General features: G+C 55.4%; 1 protein-coding gene across 1 annotated transcript; it reads left to right on the forward strand.

Moving 5' to 3' along the window:
• Window positions 1-1,656: 1,656 nt before the first annotated feature.
• Window positions 1,657-15,600, forward strand: TGME49_232010 (protein phosphatase 2C domain-containing protein; the record flags this gene model as incomplete). The annotated part of the gene is made up of 2 exons (XM_002368031.2): window positions 1,657-3,382; window positions 3,755-15,600. The coding sequence occupies exons 1-2, from the start codon at window positions 2,692-2,694 to the stop codon at window positions 15,598-15,600; spliced, it is 12,537 nt and encodes a 4,178-aa protein (XP_002368072.2). The 5' UTR covers window positions 1,657-2,691.
• Between the last annotated feature and the right edge of the window lie 2,187 nt (window positions 15,601-17,787).

Raw genomic sequence — 17,787 nt, forward strand, 5'->3', positions numbered from 1 at the left:
TAATCTCGTAAACAGGCCCAGGGTTTATTATGGACTCCTCACCCCCGCGAATCACGTCATGGTCCGGTGCTCCCCGGCTGTTGGTTTGTTGGAACAAGAACACCCAGATAACTCAATACCATTGAACCGGTACCAGACGCTGCGTGAACCATACAAACAGCACACGGACATTCGGATATGGCAGAGCGCAAGAAGTTTGTAAAAAATGACGTCGGGTTTTATGGTTCATATGTGGCTTTTAAAAAAACACATGTCGCGTGGCGTCACCGCGGTTTTTCCATTCATAATTACGGCGGAGAGCAGGGGAGCGAAATACTTTCGGAGACAGCACGGGATGACGGAAAGCCGGGTGTTTCACATTCGATTGAACACAAATGCAAGGGCGCTGTCTGTTAACGTGAGCTGGCCTCGACGGCGTCTCCGGAAACTAACGGGGTACATTGCTGGAACACGGCTTTGTTTGAACAAACCATTCCTGTCCATGCTACGCACAATGCCATTGGAAACGAACGAAATAATGCAGTGTTCTGGGCGGCATGTGTGTTTTCTAGGACAACCTAAAAAGGCGGTTGGTCCCACTTGGTTCTCCCTTTTACGTTGGCGAGTTTCGTGAAGTCGGTTAGCGGCACCACGTATGCGGAATTGGCGAGAATCTTGGCGCACACCGGTTACATGTTGGATTGAGACACGGGTGTAACTTCAGTTTCACCGAGTATGCCCCGTAAATCGCTTTTACGTGATCAATGCCCTTCTGACTAGCGTCGGAACGAAAGTATGAGACACCCTCGTCTCTCTATCGCGTCTGCGCCTAAGAAGATTTCGAGAAGCTCGTTTCAGTTTCTCACGCATGGTTCAACACGTTTCTCCTGTCTCAGAGAGGACAAACATTATACCGAAGGTCTTTTGTAGATGACTGGTGGCATAACCAACAGAACGTGATCTAGTTTCTAATGCAAGATAGCCGTATGATTCTGTGTGCTGGGGCAGTACACGGATAGGGATACATGCACAGGCTAGTGAACGAGACATGCTTCACGGTTTTTGTTCCCACATAGACGAAGATATGCACAAGAGCTTGAGAGCTTCGCATTCAAAAAGCCCAGTGGGAAGCGAACGTCAACGACGGATACTTCTGCCGATCGGCTTGTACGCGAGGTCACTTAACCCTTGCGAGACACGTTTTCGCGCGTGCTAACAGCGCCTTGGATTCTTGTAGCCACCGAAACGCGTGGGACACCAACATTCTCGAGTTTTTCGGGTGCGTGTCCGGTTTCATAGCGACGTACTCAAGCCGATTTTGTGGTCGGATCCCGATTTTCTGTGCCAGCGTTTCAAGATTTTTGCGGTCTTTTGTGTGCTTTCTGAAAGGATTGGCGAAGGGTTGGTTCCTCAAGTCTTGCCACGTCTGCTTGACGCACTGCTCGGTGCCTGTCGACCGACCCACCGGTGCGAGAAAACGGCATGTTCCTTCATATTTGACTCACGTAATTCTTCTGAGCAAGTTCAGGAATCGTGGATTCTCTAGCAGGTCCTTCCTTGGGTAGAAATGGTCGACCCGCTGTCCCTTCACTATGTTGCAGCGGGATGAGCTCCCGCGGACGCCGAGACAAGCCACGTTAGCATGCTTTCAACGTTTGCCCGGAAATGAGGCACAGCGGAAAGTGACAAGCCAAGCATGCCGCTTACCATCTGCCTTCTCTACTGATGTAAGTGTGCGTTGGAAGAATGACTGCCAGAGCGTCACGGCCGGTTCCTGCCGTAGCTCCTCCATTCTATACCATTTCGATCTCGTATACAACGGAAGAGCACCGTGATGGAATACGGAAACATGTTCAAAGTCTCTGCCGCGAAGCGTGCAAGCCACTTCTGCCATGACTCGCTTAGGGCTGGCCTTTCCACTCCACTTCGTCGTGTTCCTCTGGTGGTAGAGTGGGAAATTGTGAAAGGTTGTTTCTAGCGTATTATCTGGTTATATGTGATCTGCGTTCCTGCGTTGCCAGAGGGTGGAGACACAGAACGACTGTTGCCTCTTTCCCCGCATGTACATTCGAGCCAAACTCATTTCCTGATGGGTGCTCTGTCCCCTTGTTTACAAGTTCGCGCATCTGGAGAAGTCACGGTCACGTTCTGGTCTCATTAGTCTGACTAGGTTACCAGGTGCTTTCTTTCCACGATGTGTCCACCCTGTCTTCACCTTGTTGCTAGTCAGCAGTTAGACGAGGGAACTCAACGCTGTGTGTTTTGATGCATGTGTGGCGTCTTCACAGGAGTGCCAGAGACAGGCGAGAAAGAGGGAGGGTTGGGACAGAGAGACAGTGCAGTGAAGCCACCGGGAAAGAATAAAATGAGCTGTTGATCACATTCGAGTCCCTTCCCCGCTGCCCTGTTTTTTCACTCGGTCGTCCCGCCTTCGCACTGGTAGAAGTCTCTCCTTCGACTCTAGCAAGAAAATGGAGGGACTGAAAGCCCAACGTTGCTGTGACACACCGTCTTGTTGGGTTCAGCAGAGTCCGAGCCCGTACCGTCGGTTCGGCGACTCGCCTGTGAGCGTAACTCACCGTCTCTGGAACCCTTCTCCGCTCACAATTTTTCACTTCCCCCTTTCCGCAAGTATCCTGTGTCAGGTCTTTCATATTTCCCCTTGAACATCTAGGTTGCTCGCTGTTGCGTGTGTTTCAAACGGCTTGTAAAATGACCTTCGGGTCTGCCCTGGCGGAGCTTCCGGTCTGCGTGGGCAGCGCCCCCCGCGGCACTCCGTCCCCGGCATCTCCTCTTCCAACTTTTCCCACTTCGTCTCTCTCGGCTCGACAAAGAAAACGGACGCTTCCAGCTCCCTCGTCTCTTCCCCGAGGTTGCACTAGAGCCCACGGCAGCACCCGTCCTGCACTGAGAGGAAGGACGCCTGCGGAGGAGTCTCTCGACTTCTTTCTGGACCCCCGAAATCGCCTGAGAGAGTCTCTGGAGAGAGACCGGGTCGAGAGGAGAAAGGGTTCGACGGAGACCGTCCAGAAACGCTGTCTGGGATCCGAGACACATGACGACCTCCGATTGGGGCACTCCGCCCTGCCTCAGCCTCGCCTGGCTCCGCTGTTCGTTCCTGGGATGGTCCCCGATGGGCCTGCCGCTGCTGTGCTGCCCTGCACGCCGCACCGCCACGCGGTGATCCGCTGCACGCGAGGGCCCTTTGAAGGCCGCTTCTTCTTCGTGAACAAGGGACAGAAAGGAGACATCTTTGGAGGCGGAAAGGACCGGAGAGAGGTCACCATGTACGTGGAACATGCCGGACTCAGCGTTACACACGCCCAGGTTGTCGAGGAGACAGGAGACGGTGACCGACGCAGAGAAGACTCGCTCGCGCTTCTCGACCTCAACAGTGACACGGGTACGCGAGACAGAAGCGCGGGGAATGTGTCGCTCTCTCGGGATGAGAAGAAAACGAGGAGGAAAGACATTTGACGCGGGTGGCCGGATCTACTTTGTCGGAAGACTCAGTGAGTGTTGAGGGTCTTTGCGTCGAAGAAATGTCAATTCACCGATCTCCTTTCTTCGATGATTGTATACCTGCTGTCGATCCGTGATACCCATGCGTCCGAGAAACGAGATGGAGACAAGGACGATGTCCATGTCTCCATCTGTGTAGCTGACCAGGGGGCGATCTGTCGATTCATTATTCCATGACTACGTTTATGCTGGGATACTGCCATGTCTTCATGGCTAACTCATCCCGCTTGTGTCCTCATCTCTTCCCTCTCAGGCACATGGGCGCGTGTCCGGTGGGACCGCCCTACGCCACTCTTCTCTCTCTCAGGTAGCGCGGCGTCTCGGTCTTCTTGTCCCCTCAAGGGTCAGTGTGGTGACACCGGAGGAAGTTCAGCAGATGCCTCTTCCGGATCTTCTCTCCCTCGTGGATCTTCTCCGTCGTCCGGATCATTCTCCCCGTTTCCCAGTGTCGCGTATTCTTCGCCTGCATGCAAGGAGTCAACTGGTGTCTCCAAGCGGCAGTCAGCCGAACAAGGAGCCTGTTTGCCTGCTTCGCCTCCGGTAGAAGTCTGTGGCCCCTCTCAGTTCCTTTTGTTTCAGGGGACACTGCTGAGACTCTGCAGAGGTCCGCCCCTGTCACCCTGGGGAGCCTTCGTCGAATTCCTGAAGGCCTTTGAATTGTCACATTTGCGGGATATAATCATACGGGCACTCCAGCGGCAGTGCCGATGCTCTCAGGAGCATCCGAAGCGAGAACAGGCACCCCCGGTCTCCCCTTGTTCTGACACTGCGGTGCCTTACGGTATCGGCTCTGCCTTCCTGGGAAGACCTTGGTCTCTTCAAAGTGACCAGGGCAAAGGCTTTTTGCCGACCACGCCGGAGAATCAGAATCCGTTTTCTTCCTCTGTTGTTTTGTCTGGGAGACCAGAAGCTGCACCTTGTGACTCGTGGCCAGGAGGGCGAGAAGAAAACGCTACAGACTCAGATTTGAGCTCTGCGTCCGCTTCTGTGTCGGGGCCGTTGTCGACCTTCCGCACTCAAGGGGGCTTCTGCCCGCGGTGCATGCGCAGTCCTTTAGACCGGCTGGCGGAGGCGAGTCCGTCGTGCCTGTTCGCTTCTCTCCAGAGTTCCAATCGGGGGAAAGCGAAAATCTGTCGAGAGGGGTCGGATCAAAGCGCCGAGGTGGAATCTGCCGCAACGTCTTCTCCGCCACTTTCTTCTCCTTTCTCCACTCCTGCTTTCCCCTTTGTTTCTCGCCTTCCGTCTGCTCGCGCTTCCGCGCCGTCGTTGCCAACTCCTTCTTCGCCTTCACTGCATGCAGACCCGGCTCAAGCTTCGTCTTCAGTACATCGCAGCCTCTCCACTGTTGCCGGGTCGAGGAAGGGCGCCGTCGGGGACGTAAGTGAGCGATATCTCGCGAGTCACCAATTCGCATGCAGAGAAAACTTCCTTTCAGCCACCTCCAACGCGATCAAGAGAGACTGCGAAGCAACTCGAGCAGAAGAGGCCGAACGGGAAGGCCGCAGGAATGACCAAGGAACACCCAGAGAGAGTGGAGACAGCCTCGAGAAGAGAAAGAGCCGCAGCAAAGACCACAGGTTCACTTTCTTACGAAAAAAAGGGAAACCGGCGTCCGGAAAAGGCGACGCTTATGCCTCCCCTGCTGCGTGCACCCCCTCTTCTGAGGCGTACCCATTGGGTTTTTCTTCGTTGTGTCAGCAGAGAACGCCGGAAGAAGGAAAGGCATGCCACGACGAGCAAGCTGGAGACGAAGAACTGACTTACGAGGACCTTCTCAAGTGGAAACTTGCATGCAAGAACCTTCCTCATTACCTGCCTGTGGAGGTGAAAAGTCGCCCTCTGCTGATTGTCGACCACGCGTCAGGAACATTGCTGGGTCAGGTTTCCTGGACAGGTGCTTGCCTGTTTCCGGCGTTTCGTTCGGACTTTCCCATCTTGTCTTCTTCGGTGTGCACGAGCTCTTCCTCTGGTGCCTCAGAGTCCTTTCTGTCTCGCTCAACGACCTCCTGTCCCGCCTCTCGTTGCTCTTCGGCATCTAAGTATGCCGCTTTCTTTTCGTCTCCGTCGCAAGTAGGCACGAAAGCAGATCACACAGACGAAGTTGCGTCGCACATGCCCCTGGAGCGGTCTCGAGGGTCTCACGCTGCGGCGCCCGGTGCGCACGATTGTGGCAAGCAGACGCCCAGGTTCTCTCTCCAATCCTCCCCCTCAAAGAGGCACAGTTGTTCGGGAACGAGCGATGCGTTTGATACTCTTTACCCGGCTGCCTGGCTCTCATCGGGCAAGAAAACCCACAGAGAGAAGCGAGAGGGCAGTGGCGACAGAAGAAAGAGAGAGGATAATGACAACCGAAACAAGAAACAGGAGAGTGACGACGGAAGACCGAGAGCCGATAGGAACGACAGAAGATCTGTTGAAGCCGGGAGCATGAAGGGCGACTGGTGTGCGACGACAGCGACTCGAGAGACAAAGACGGGAAGAGATGGAAGAGGTGAGCACGTTAGCCAAACGTCAGAGAAGCCGAACATTCAGGAAACTCGTATCGTTTCTGTTCCTTCGGACAAGAGAAACACCGCGAGTGCTCGTGGCGAGGATCGAGCGTCAGAAGCAGAGGGCATCCTTCTACAGCGCGGCGCAGAAAGTTTGGGGGGACACCCGGAGCCCCAGGGGACCAAGGCGTGTGGGATGTCGAGCCTGAGAAGTTCTCTGTCTCCTCTGCTTACTCACTCTGAGGACAGTCACCACTTCCGAGAAGCTGCCTCGCTGCATGCCCTTTCTCCTGAAAAGAAGGGACAGCGATCAGCGGACCTAGATGTACTGAAGCCCGGACGCGACAGGGCGTTTTCGGCGCGGAAAAACCTACACCTAGCAACCGGTCGAGACAGGGGTGGCGGGGAAGGAGGCGCGGAGAAAGAAGAAAAGGAACAGACTCGAAAGCAGCACCGAAGAGTCCCTGAAGAGGAAGGAAGAGATTTCGAGGAAGGAAATATGAGTGGGATCTCTGGGATGATGTCAGGGATAGAAAAGATGCCAGTGGCGAGAACTCACAGCGAGGGTCGACCCACACTTCCTGCTTCGCAGTCGGACCTCCCTTCTTCCTCTTCTTTCTCTGCCTTCTCTTATTCCTCTGTCGCGTCAGGTCAGTCGCCAACATGTCGCTCTCCCTTTCCGCAGCTCTCACCGGGACGGGGGCCGCAACTTCATTTGTCTGTTGTCGACAAAGATCGTCGTGGCGGGTCAATTCTTCTTTGCGCCGATTCTCTATCTCTCTCGACCTCTCCGGCTGTGGCTCAACCGACTCCTGCCGCGTCCCTCTCTCGCGAAGTGCTACGTTCGCCTGTTGTGGCTTCTACACACGACGCAGGGACTGTCCTCTCCGCTTCTTCTGCTTTTGTATCATCTTCTCCGTGCTCGGCGCTTTCGTCCTTCTCTTCCGAGGTGGCGCCGGTCTCCTTGCGGTCGCCTGCGTTGACACCGCGGCCGAAGTCATTCCTTTCTGCTCTGGGACGCTGTCGCCCTCACTCTCTGTCCGCTAGCGAGGAGAGGGAGACACGCGCTTTCCTTCTTCCCTTTCCGTCCACCGAAGAGAGGAGAACAGACCCGAGAGAAGAAGGAAAGCCGTTGTCGCCGGCACTCAGTCTGAGAGCCTCGAAGACCCCCTTGCTGCCTCAGAAAAGAGGAGACGGCGTGCGGACAGAGGACGCAAAACCAGAAGATGAGACAGAACGAGGAAGCGAGGAGGCAAGCCAAGGTGGTCAGGGAGGGGAACGAGAAGGACGCACACAAAGATATGGAAAGGAAGAAAGCGAACGAGTGCAGAAGGAACAGTCGCTGGCTGGAGAAGAGACGAGAGAAGGGGTTCGTGACAAAGGACAAGGGAAAAGAACAGAGGACACTGGTGCCGATGCCGACAGGGATAGGAGGTCAGGAGCAAAGGAAGACGAAGAGAGTACAGCAAGAGGAAGAGGAAGGATGCGCAACCAGGAAGGAAAGCTTGGCACACCTGACAGCGTTCGTAAACGACAGAGACGGAGTGTCTCTTTGCTGCAAAAGTACGTATTTTCGAGGAACGGAAATGCGTCTCACTGGCTGTCTTTCACGGACTGTAGCGAGGCGAATAAAGTTCATTTGGACGCTCCCTCATCTCTAAGAAAACAGGTGATTTCCGGACCTTACGGTTTCCGTGTGTCTTCTCCTTCTTACGGTTTCCGTGTGTCTTCTCCTTCTTCCTTTCCTGCTGGCCAAGGGAGAGTCCGGGAACGGCGCGGCAGCTCTGTCTGTACACTCTCTTCGTCTCTGGGCCCCGTCTTTCAATCGTCGGTTTCGACTTCTTCCTCTTCTCTTGGCTCGAATGGACAGTCCGCGTCTCCGTTTGTCCTTCCGGTTACTCGTTCTTCCTCTCCTTCTTCCCCTCTTTCCTTCGGCGTGCGGCAGGCACAGACAGCCAGCGCGGAAAGAGCAGCCTTAACACAGACGGAGAGCAAAAGCTTTGGCCTGCAGTCGCCCTCCACGCGCGTTTGCTCTCTGCGGCGCAGAATCAGAGACGAGGAGAGGGGAGGAGACAGTGAACAGGAAGGCGCGGTGATGGACACACTCGCAAGAGGGACGGGGAGAGAAACAGAATGGAGTCGAACGCTAGTGGTCAAGGTGACGGAGGAGGAAGTCGTATTTTCAGGGATCGTGAAGCCCCCAGAAGCGCCAATGTGCAGTTCCCTGGTCGCGCCAAGACCAGGGCAGCCACGAGACGCCGATGAGAACATTAAAGAAGAAGAAGACATGCGGAACCAGAGGAGCGGGAGGAAGGACGGAGACGCCAGAGAAGAATGCCAAGAAGAACAAGGGGAGCGACAGATGGTGCATACACCGTGGCACGGAAGTCCGCCTGCGTTGCTGATGTTGGAGCGTCGCAGTCGGAGCGAGGGAGACAGGAAGAAGAGGGAAACTTTTGGAGAGAAGCCGGTGGCCCAACGTCCCTGGGTCTCTTCTTCTTCAGCTGTCTCTCGTTCTTCTGCAGCGTCTCCCCTCTCTCGTGCTGCGTTTGAGACTGTCCGCGGGCCGATCCGAGACGGCCAGCAAGGCGCGAGAGAGGCAAGACAACTGCAAAGAGAGAAAACGGGAGACCTGCGAAGCGGAGGGAAAGAGGAGTTTGACCGTGAAATGATGCAGCGGGGAGGAGTCGGAACAACGACCACCGAGGTTGTTTGTGACCGACGCACGGCTTCGGAAGGCAGTCAGAGGTGTGCCGTATCTCCAAAACTTTTGGGAGGGGATACTGTTTCTTCTTCTCCAGAGGCGCTGACGCCTTCTTGGATCCCCTTCGTCTCCTCGGAGCCCCACCGGGCGTCGTCTCCGGCATCTTCTGCCGCCTTGAGACTTGGCGCTCCCAGACGCGTTTCGGCGGCTTCTTTGCCGCACGCTGCCCCGGCGTCGCAGCTGTGTCCAGAGCCTCTCGGCAGCGAACGGGAGAAGGTAGGAGACGGCTGGGGGCGAGAGGAAAGGAGAGTGCACGCGAGACCTGACAAGAAGAGAGACGAAGGAGACGAGGAAGAAGCAGAGGGTGTTGGGGAAGGCCAGACGCAGGAAGGCACTGGGGTCGACAGGAAGCGTGGAGGTGACGCAGAGGCGAAGCGTGACGAGGGCAGTGTCATCACAAGAGGAAAGAAAAGCGCTTTGAGAAGAGACGCAGAAAGTAAGGAGATCCATAGCTGCCGCCTGGCCTCGCTCAGAACGGACAACGCCGATGTTGTCGAGCTCGAAGACAGAAATCGCTTTTCCAGTGTCTACCAGAAGACCTTTTCTCGTCAGCGAAAAGCCAGGCTGCCTTCCCATAGTCGTTTTGTCTCCTCATCCTTCTCTGCTCTGCCACCCGAGTGTCCCGATTCTCTGCACGCGTCGCCGTCTGCGACCCCTCCTCGACGCACTGCTTTTCCTCGCTTTCTCGTTTCTCCCGGAGCTCTCGGCAAGTGCGGGAGCAGTCCGGTCTCTTCGTCTTCTTCAGCAAGACGCGCATCTGCTGAGAGCATCAAGAAAGAAAGGAGGCGACTCTTCCCGTTCCTCTACGACAAAAGAGATAAAAAAAGCCGAAGAAAACGGGTCTGGCGCCGCGACGAAAACTATGAAGAGAAGGAAGAAGCGAACGAAGGTAACCACGACAAAAAAGAGGAGCGGGAAGAGGAGAATGGAGACCAGGAAGAGAAGAAGGACGAGACAGAAAAAGCGAGCGAGCTGGAGGCCAAAACTGAGCGACGGGAACAGCGGGGCAGAGAAGAGCTGCAAGGTTTGCAGGAACCCGAGAGAGATCAGAAAACCGAAGAGGCAAATGGCGAAGAGAAAAGCTCCGGAGGGGAGGAAGTGGTGAAGCACGGAAAGACGAGACGGGTGGTAGAAACGTCGGCGGGGTCTGTGGGTCTTACAGAGTTAAAGGCGTCTGCGAATCGGAGTCTCCTCGAGGCAGAGGCGCCACAGACGGAACAGGGAAGGTACGAAGAAGCAACTGTACAGTGCGCCAGAAGGCTGAGCCGAAACGAAAATCAGAGGGGACAGAAAGTGATGGGGAGACGCCTCGTGATGGAAGATGAAGAAGAAGGAAGCATTCCGTCGGAGGTGGTGTTTTTCGACCTGTGCGATGGAGACAACAGAGACAGCAACGCAGGAGCACCAGCTCTGCGAGAACTCCGCGCCGGGTGCTTGGCTTCCGTTCTTCCTTCCCCTTCGACATGTCTGCCGACGCCGCCGTTCCCGGCTCCTTTTTCCCCTCGCGCTTCTTCGCCTCCTTCTCCTCTGCTTCTCTCCGGGCTTGCCGGCGGCTCTGGAAGTGACCTTGGCGAGCAGACCAGTCCCGACGGAGACGCACAGAGAGGAGACTGCAGACTTCCCCGGCTGGAAGAAGGAGTGTGCACGAGGCTGAAGCGACTGAGAAACGAGAACACCTGCGAGCATGAGTCCGAAAAGGGAGAGGGAAGAGAAGACGAGGAAAGGGGAGAAAAGAGCGGGAGGCGAGAAGAACGAAAGGCTGAAAGAGCTCTACGGGAGAAAGGAACGCGGAAAGAAAGGGAGACACACGTTGTCGAAGGAGACGAGGCCACCAGCAGCGGAGCCCCCCCGGGTGTCTTGTTACCCCATTTCGAGGCACTGTGGTTCGACGCAGATGTCGCAGAAGAGGGCAGAGGAGGCGACACAGAAGAAACCTTCCTGAGTCCCCGTTTTCCTCCCGCAGAAGTGATGAAAAACAAACAGCGAATGCATGCAGAGGTGGCGCCTCTCAAAGCGAGTGGGCCTTCATCTGCACTTCGTGCCCCAGAGTGTGAAGGGAACGACGTGCTGTCTGTTGGGGCTTCGCTGTCCCTATTTTCTCCTGTCGCTTCTTCTGTTGCTGTCTCGTCCTTCTCGGCGTCTTCGCTGCACTGCATGCGATCTTCTTCGAGCGACGCGCAGCCGAACGGGCGCAGCGAGAGGAGACGTGGAGCGGGAATGAAAGCCAAAGCGAGAGAGACAAAACCCAGGTTCTGCGCGTTCTCTCGCTTCCCTCTGTCCCGATTTCTTGTGAATGCGGAGAAAAATGAAAGAAAACTGTCGGCTCAAGAAGAGAAACAAGAATGCGAAACGGACGAAGGCAGAGACGAGGCGGCAGGCAGCGACAGAGCGCCGGAAGGAAGCATCGCGCGTGCATCCTCTAGCGATGACGAGTTTCTGTGTCCAGATTCTGTGGACATTCGAGTCCCTGCGTTCCAGGTGTCCAGACGAAGAATCGCCAGCAAAGGCCAGGGCGATGAAGAAGGCCAGGGAGCGGAGAGAAAGGAAGAGACCGACGGGGCGGGGAGATATGAAGCCACGCGACAGAGAAGTGAAGTTGAAGATGTTGACGCGAGAAGCAGAGGCGAAGGCGAAATTTCAGATCAAGAAAAAAGACATCTCGGCGAAGAGCGGAGAGAAAAGGAAGGACACGACTCGAAGAAAGGCAAGGAATCTGACACTGGCGAACGTGTAGCGGGAGGAGGAGACATGGAGGGGCTGCAGAAGCGGCAAGAAGAACGAACTCTTTCAACAGAGACACAAGGAGAAGAGAGGCACCGACTTGCAGCGGGCCTTGCCCCTGTTCTTCTTTCTTCGCTCCTGTCTCATCTTGTCGCTTCGCGCCGACAAATTTTTCAAGAACTCAGGATCTTCTGCAGTTCCCCGCCAGCCGCTCTTCCGTCTGTCTTGCCTTCACCTTCCTCTCATCGCCGCGGTGTTTCTGTGCCCGCTTCCTCTAGTTCACCTGTTTCTTCTGCCCCTCGTCCGTTCCTCTCTTCTGGTCTTTCTTCTTCCCCTCCGTCTTCTTCTTCGTGTCTACTGCTATCTTCGTTTTCCTCGTTGTCTGATTCCTCTGCTCGCAACTCTTCGTCTTTTCATCTCAGCAGCTTGGCGGTTCCCTCCGACATTTTCCATGTACATGGAAGTGGGGAACCTGAAAGGCCCAGGGAGGTCCGAGAACCGGCCTCGCCAGAAGGGGACGAGAAGAGACAGAAAATCACATGTGACGACGGGGAAGCGGAAACAGTGACTGAAAACCGTACCTCCTCCTCCTGCTGCGAGGCTCTTCGAGAGACCGATGACGCAACAGGAAGCATGTTAGGTGACCGCGGTGCGCCTATGAAGTCTCGACTTTCTTTGGATACATGCTTTATTGCGACTGATCGCTTTGACTCTAAGCCTGGAGTCGCGGGCGAACGCAGCCGCCTGTCCAGTTCTACACTCTGCAGCAATCCAAAGCAGGAGACTGCAAACGTTTGCATGGGGAGTAACAGGGACTCCACCCCCAATGCCGAGGCCCAGGCGAAATTCGAGACATATCAGAAGCGTCCTGACCCAGGAAAGAGCCTTCCTGACAGAAGCAACAACTGCGTTTCCTATGATGTCTCCGCATGCACTCGCGAGAGTCTAGGTACCTCGATACGATATGTGGAGACGCGGTCCGACACTGGGCATCAACTGAAAGTGAACGAGGGGACTCTGTGCATTCCAAAAAGTGAAGACGAGAGGGACGACAGTGACGTTGGTGACAGTGCCAGTCCGTTTCCATTGAGCGTTTCCGAGAGGCAGGCAGTCGCATCAGACCCGCAGTCGAGTCTCCTCATCGACTCCAGCTCTGTTCACACTGCCCTTCCTGCGGTTCTGCCCAAGGCGTTCTGCTCAGCAACCTTCCACGATCTCTGCAGTGCCTCTGGTCTGAGAAAGCCTAGCAGGAGGCTGGGGAAGAGCAGCCGGAACGCCGGCGACGGTCTCCCCAGAAGCGACGTCCCGGATTGTGCGGTGAATACGGCTTTTGGTGCGACGGGATCTGCTGGAAGCGAGACGCGGCATCCTGAAGGCGGCCAAGGTAGAAGTCCAAAACTCTCGCGGAACAGTAGTCCCAGCGTCCACAGTCCCCATTGTCTCAGGAAGGTCGAAGGCGACAGACGGCCTCCTGCCGCGATTTGGAGGGTCGCAAACAGTGACTATTGGTCCTTCTTCAAGAAGAAGCGGAGTGTCGAAGGTGACTCAAGTGCGTCAGTGACTTCTTTGGCGGCCACGAGCCACGGCAACCAGACGCAGAAACTCCTGAGCTGGGAGCTCCAGAAGAAAGCGCGCAGTGGGGACAACTCTCCGGCAGGCCCGGGTGGGGCTCCACGCGTGGGCTGTGTCCTCACGCCAAGCGCGACCGCGGTCGTAAAGGGCAAGAGTCGGGCTCCAGGAACTGAGTGGAACCCCGCGGCGAGACAGGCACGAGACAAGGCACAGAACAGGAGTGACGATCTGACGTCGTTTTTGTTCGGGGAAGAAGACGATGAAGTTGTTCTCCATAAAACGAAACAACATCTTCTTCGTCATCCTCGCGAGGATCGACCGGTCATTTTCGTCCCCGTTTCTGCAAGTGGGGGAACTTCCCGTCGGTCTCCGTTCTGTCCAGCGTCCCCCGTTGGCCCACCTGCTGGCTTGTCCCGTCTCCCAGCAGACAGTCGTCCCTACCCTTTTCTTCCTTCTTTCTCTCGTGCCTCTCCTGCTCTCGACCTCTGCCAGATGCGACACGACGCCAGCGAAAATCGGAGAGCATCGCTTTTGACCAACTCCCGCGAAGAGCTCTCTGAAGTGGAGACTCCCGTCTGGCGAGCGGCGTCCCTAGGGGCGCAAACGCGTCTCGCTCCGTCTCCTCTTCTGTCTCCTAGATCTACGTCTTCTTTTTCTCCGTTTTTCTTGCCCTCTTTCTCGCCATCATTCTCTCCATCTCCCCCTTTTTTGTCACATCCATTTCCCACTTCTCTTTCCTCTTTTCGTTCGGGTTCCGCCTTCTCTCCTTCCGTGTGCCCTTCGCCTCCATTTGCTCTATCCTCGTCTCCGACCGCTTCCATCCCTCCACCTTCCTTCGAGTCGCCTGCCTGTTCGTCGCCAGTCTCGTCTGCTCCTTCCCCGCGGTTTTCACATTCTTCGCCTGCGTGTTTCGGCACCTCTCCCTCCACGTTTCACGGCATTCTGGTCCTTTTTCTGGAAGGCACTTTCCAGCTGGTTTCCACGGCGCGCGGCCTCCAGGAGGGGCAAGCGGAGAGCTTTGTTTCGCTGCCTCCGGCGACGCCGCTGTCTTTGAGACCCGACGCGGCCTTTCGCCTCGGTAACCTCGACCTCGCATTTCTCAGATTCAACGTCGGCTGTAGGAGTGAGCGGGGCTTGCGCCCGACGATGGAGGACGAAGAAGTCATCATTCAAGATCTAGGAATCAGCGACGCATTTTCCTGTTCCTTCTTCGGCGTCTACGACGGCCACGGCGGCCGCGACTGCGCCGAGTTCGTCAAGCAGCACCTCCACCAAGCGTTCCACCAGCAGCTCGAGCAGTTGTGTGGACGCCTCGACTTTTCTCAGCGCATCAACTTTCACATCTTTCGCGCTCTCTACTTCGCCTTTCTGCTCACCGACGCGGCCTACCTGCGCCGGCAACGCAGCTGGAATCGCGTCTCGCAGATTCCAGACTCCCTCGCCTGCAGAGGGATCCTTGGTTCTAGTCCAGGAGAGGGTACTGGCGTGACTTGCGTTTCTGGGGCAGTGCCGAGACCCCGAAAAAAGCTTATGAACACGCTGATTTCGGAGGGAAGTCCGCTGCATGCGCCGGGCGCTTCATTCGTCCCCAGGGAGTCTCCGAAGACACACCTCTTCCTCAGTCCCAGGGCCCAGCCTCGTCCCAGTTCTTCCGGCTGCGCCTCAGTAGTCGTGGTAGTCGTCGGTGGCGCGGTCTGGTGCGCCAATTGCGGAGACGCTCGCGCGGTCTTGTCTCGAAATGGCCGCGCCGTGGATCTCTCGTCAGACCACAAACCGGACAGGAAAGACGAGGTCAAGCGGATTGTCCAGGCGGGAGGCTTCATTCGCTGCAGGCGCGTGCTGGGCCGCCTCGCCGTCAGTCGTGCGTTCGGCGACCTCGAGTATAAGGGCAGCCTGTATGAAGAAGAGGACGAGCCGGCGGAGCTGCGAGAGCAAGCTAGGGAGCAGGGCGGCACGCGCCAGACCAAGCGAGTTGGGAAGCGAATCAGCCTCTTTGGCTACTGCGAGAAAAGCGAACGGGAAAGAGAGTGCGAGCGAAAACTTCGGGGGGACGCGGAGCTTCATAGAAGCGGGGAGCCACCCGACGAGGACGGCCCTGTGTTCTTCCAGGAAGCAGGGAAACGGATTTACCTCGGCAGGAAGCACGACCATGTCGACTTCTTCTTCGCTTCACCTACGGTTCAGAGTTCGGTGCTTTTCCCAAGTGCGGAAAGGACGCGGCGAAGTGAACCGAAGGCTCTCTTGGCGAAGCGGGAGAAGAAGATATATAGGGAGCCCCTGGTCATCGCTGCTCCGGAAATCCGCCGCATCGCACTCACGCCGAGCGACGAGTTCCTCCTGCTGGCGTGCGACGGCCTGTTTGATGTTTTTTCCAGTGACGAAGCTGTGGCCTTCATCCGACGCAGACTGAGTGCGATGCCGCCCTACGAACAGGATCCGCAGCAAGTCGTCACGGAGCTCGTGAGAGAAGCGATTCACGAACGCAGAAGCCGGGACAATGTCACCGCGATTCTCGTCGTCTTTTCGCCCTACGTCGGGAGAGGAGGGCCGTAAAAAACACACGACCACGTCGAAGAAAGGAAGCCGAGACAAAAACTGGGAAGATTCAGGAAGGGTTGAACAGTGACGTGAGTGGCGCCTGAACAGAGAAGCATTTGCTTGTAATGATGGAGTGTACTTATGTAGACGTACGCGTATCCAGCAATGTCCGTAGATCAATCGTTTTAGTTTGAATATGTACAGATGCACATAATAATAGACACACCTAAGCCCACAATGAGGACTGCGTAGGAGCTCGCGTTTTTGAATCTGTCAGGATCCAGATACTCACAGATTAGGGTGTGTGTTTGTTTAACGATGATCGGTTGTTTTTTCTCCAGTTCTTCCGAAGCTTCCGAGGTAGAGGTGAACGCGCATTTTGCCTATGTGGGTCGTGCAATTTCGACGATCCGATTTCTGGACAGACGGAGTTTTTGAATTTTCATGCAGTTTTTTCACAAAAGGCAGACAGGAGACGGGCAGTAGGCCACGCACGCAATTCTCCTACGCCGGGCCGCCAGTGTGCCCGTCTGCATATGTATTTGCGTTATGTGCTGGTCTCCAAATAGCCGTATAGGTGAAAATGGACTCGCAGCTGCATGTGCATGTATAGAATCAACACAGGTTTTTTTCCTCAGCCGTCTTGTTTTTGCCCCTCTGTTCGCTCTGCCGAGGAAGCAGATGTGGATTTCCTGGGTTTTTCCATGCGCACTGTGGGCGAAACGCCATCGATGGATCTTCGTCGCATGAGTGAGGCAAAGCGTTTTTGCAGCGCAGACGGTCGCCCCATCCCTGTCTTCGAAAGAGGAAAGCACTAAATACCGCTGATATTTACCTCTGTCCAGGGAAGTACAGGACACTTGCTTTTCTGTTGCCCCCCTCCTGTGCTTCTCTTCTATTTAGATGCTATCAACTTGCAGATAGAGGCACAGGCATACCAGAGAACACACACAGTGCAGGAGTACTCTATAGATGGCTACACAACCACGTGAGAAGACGAAAGGATCGATCGCGACACCCAGACTGTTCCATCCTCGTAGAGATCGAGATAGTTTTAGGATTCCGATTTCACCGAAAGAGAACCATCCATCTGTGGATCCTGGAGCCTGCACCTGTCTTGTTACGGAGTGGGCGATGACCGGGGGTAGCAGTTGTTCCCCCACAGATACCATCAGGACTATTTTCTCCGAAAACGATATACGTGTGCGAAAAGGAAAAGATGCAGAGTACAAATGCATTCTTTCCGTACTCTACAACATTATCCACCGACTAGTGGCTAGCAGCTGACTAGCTGTTTGCTCTTCCTTCAACCGCAGTTAATTGCTACAGTGCGTAAATCTTGTCGATGGTGATGGCGGGAACTGTGGTGTGAACGCATGGTGGAGAGCAGCCCCGCGTCCACGAAGTGACTGCCTCGAAAGATTTCAGCGTAGTATCGTTTATGAGAGAAGAAAACAAATTGGAATACAAACGGAGATGCAGAAAAAAAGCTCTGACAGGTGAAAGAGCACCGCAGGACGGCGAAACACGAGGAAGACGTTCACGTAGACAAACGCCAATGGAACAATACGGGGTCGGGAAGTGGCAGGCGTGCAGTAGGAAATGAGACAAAGGAAGGCATCCACAGACAAGGTCGAAAAGAGACACTCGCTCCGTTTCGCCTCGGAAAGGCCGTTCTCCTTCCTCATTTTCTCTTCGTCACCCTCTGTTGCGATCCAGAAGGGCAGGCTTTAAACCGCTTTGAGTCTGAGGCATCAGCGCCACCGACTACCTCAAGATGAAGATTCAATGCAGCGATGTTTTCAGCTTCGTGTCACACTTTCCTCCCTCCCCTGGCCTCAGAGGAACCAGAAACCAGGACCACAAGCAACTACATCACTTATGCACATTTATACATACATATATATATACATATATATAGTATATATTTAAGTATATGCACATCTACATTTCTTGATTCGCCTTCTTCTCTCACTGAATATCACCACTGGTGGTCGCATTTCTATCCGTCCTTTCCACTTCCTTGGCTCTCTGCGAGGAGCTGTGGCGCCCTTCTTCCGGATTCCTGGCTCTTTCGTCCTCCCGTGTTCTCTTCACGATCCTGACCTCCCCCCGCTTTTTTGTTCTGGTCCCCCCTTCCGTCCAGGTGCACACGCAGACCTCGATTTCTTTGCAATTCTGGAAACTGATCTGTGTGCCCCT

This window comes from Toxoplasma gondii, chromosome VIII (assembly GCF_000006565.2).
Source record: "Toxoplasma gondii ME49 chromosome VIII, whole genome shotgun sequence".
NCBI lineage: Eukaryota > Apicomplexa > Conoidasida > Eucoccidiorida > Sarcocystidae > Toxoplasma > Toxoplasma gondii.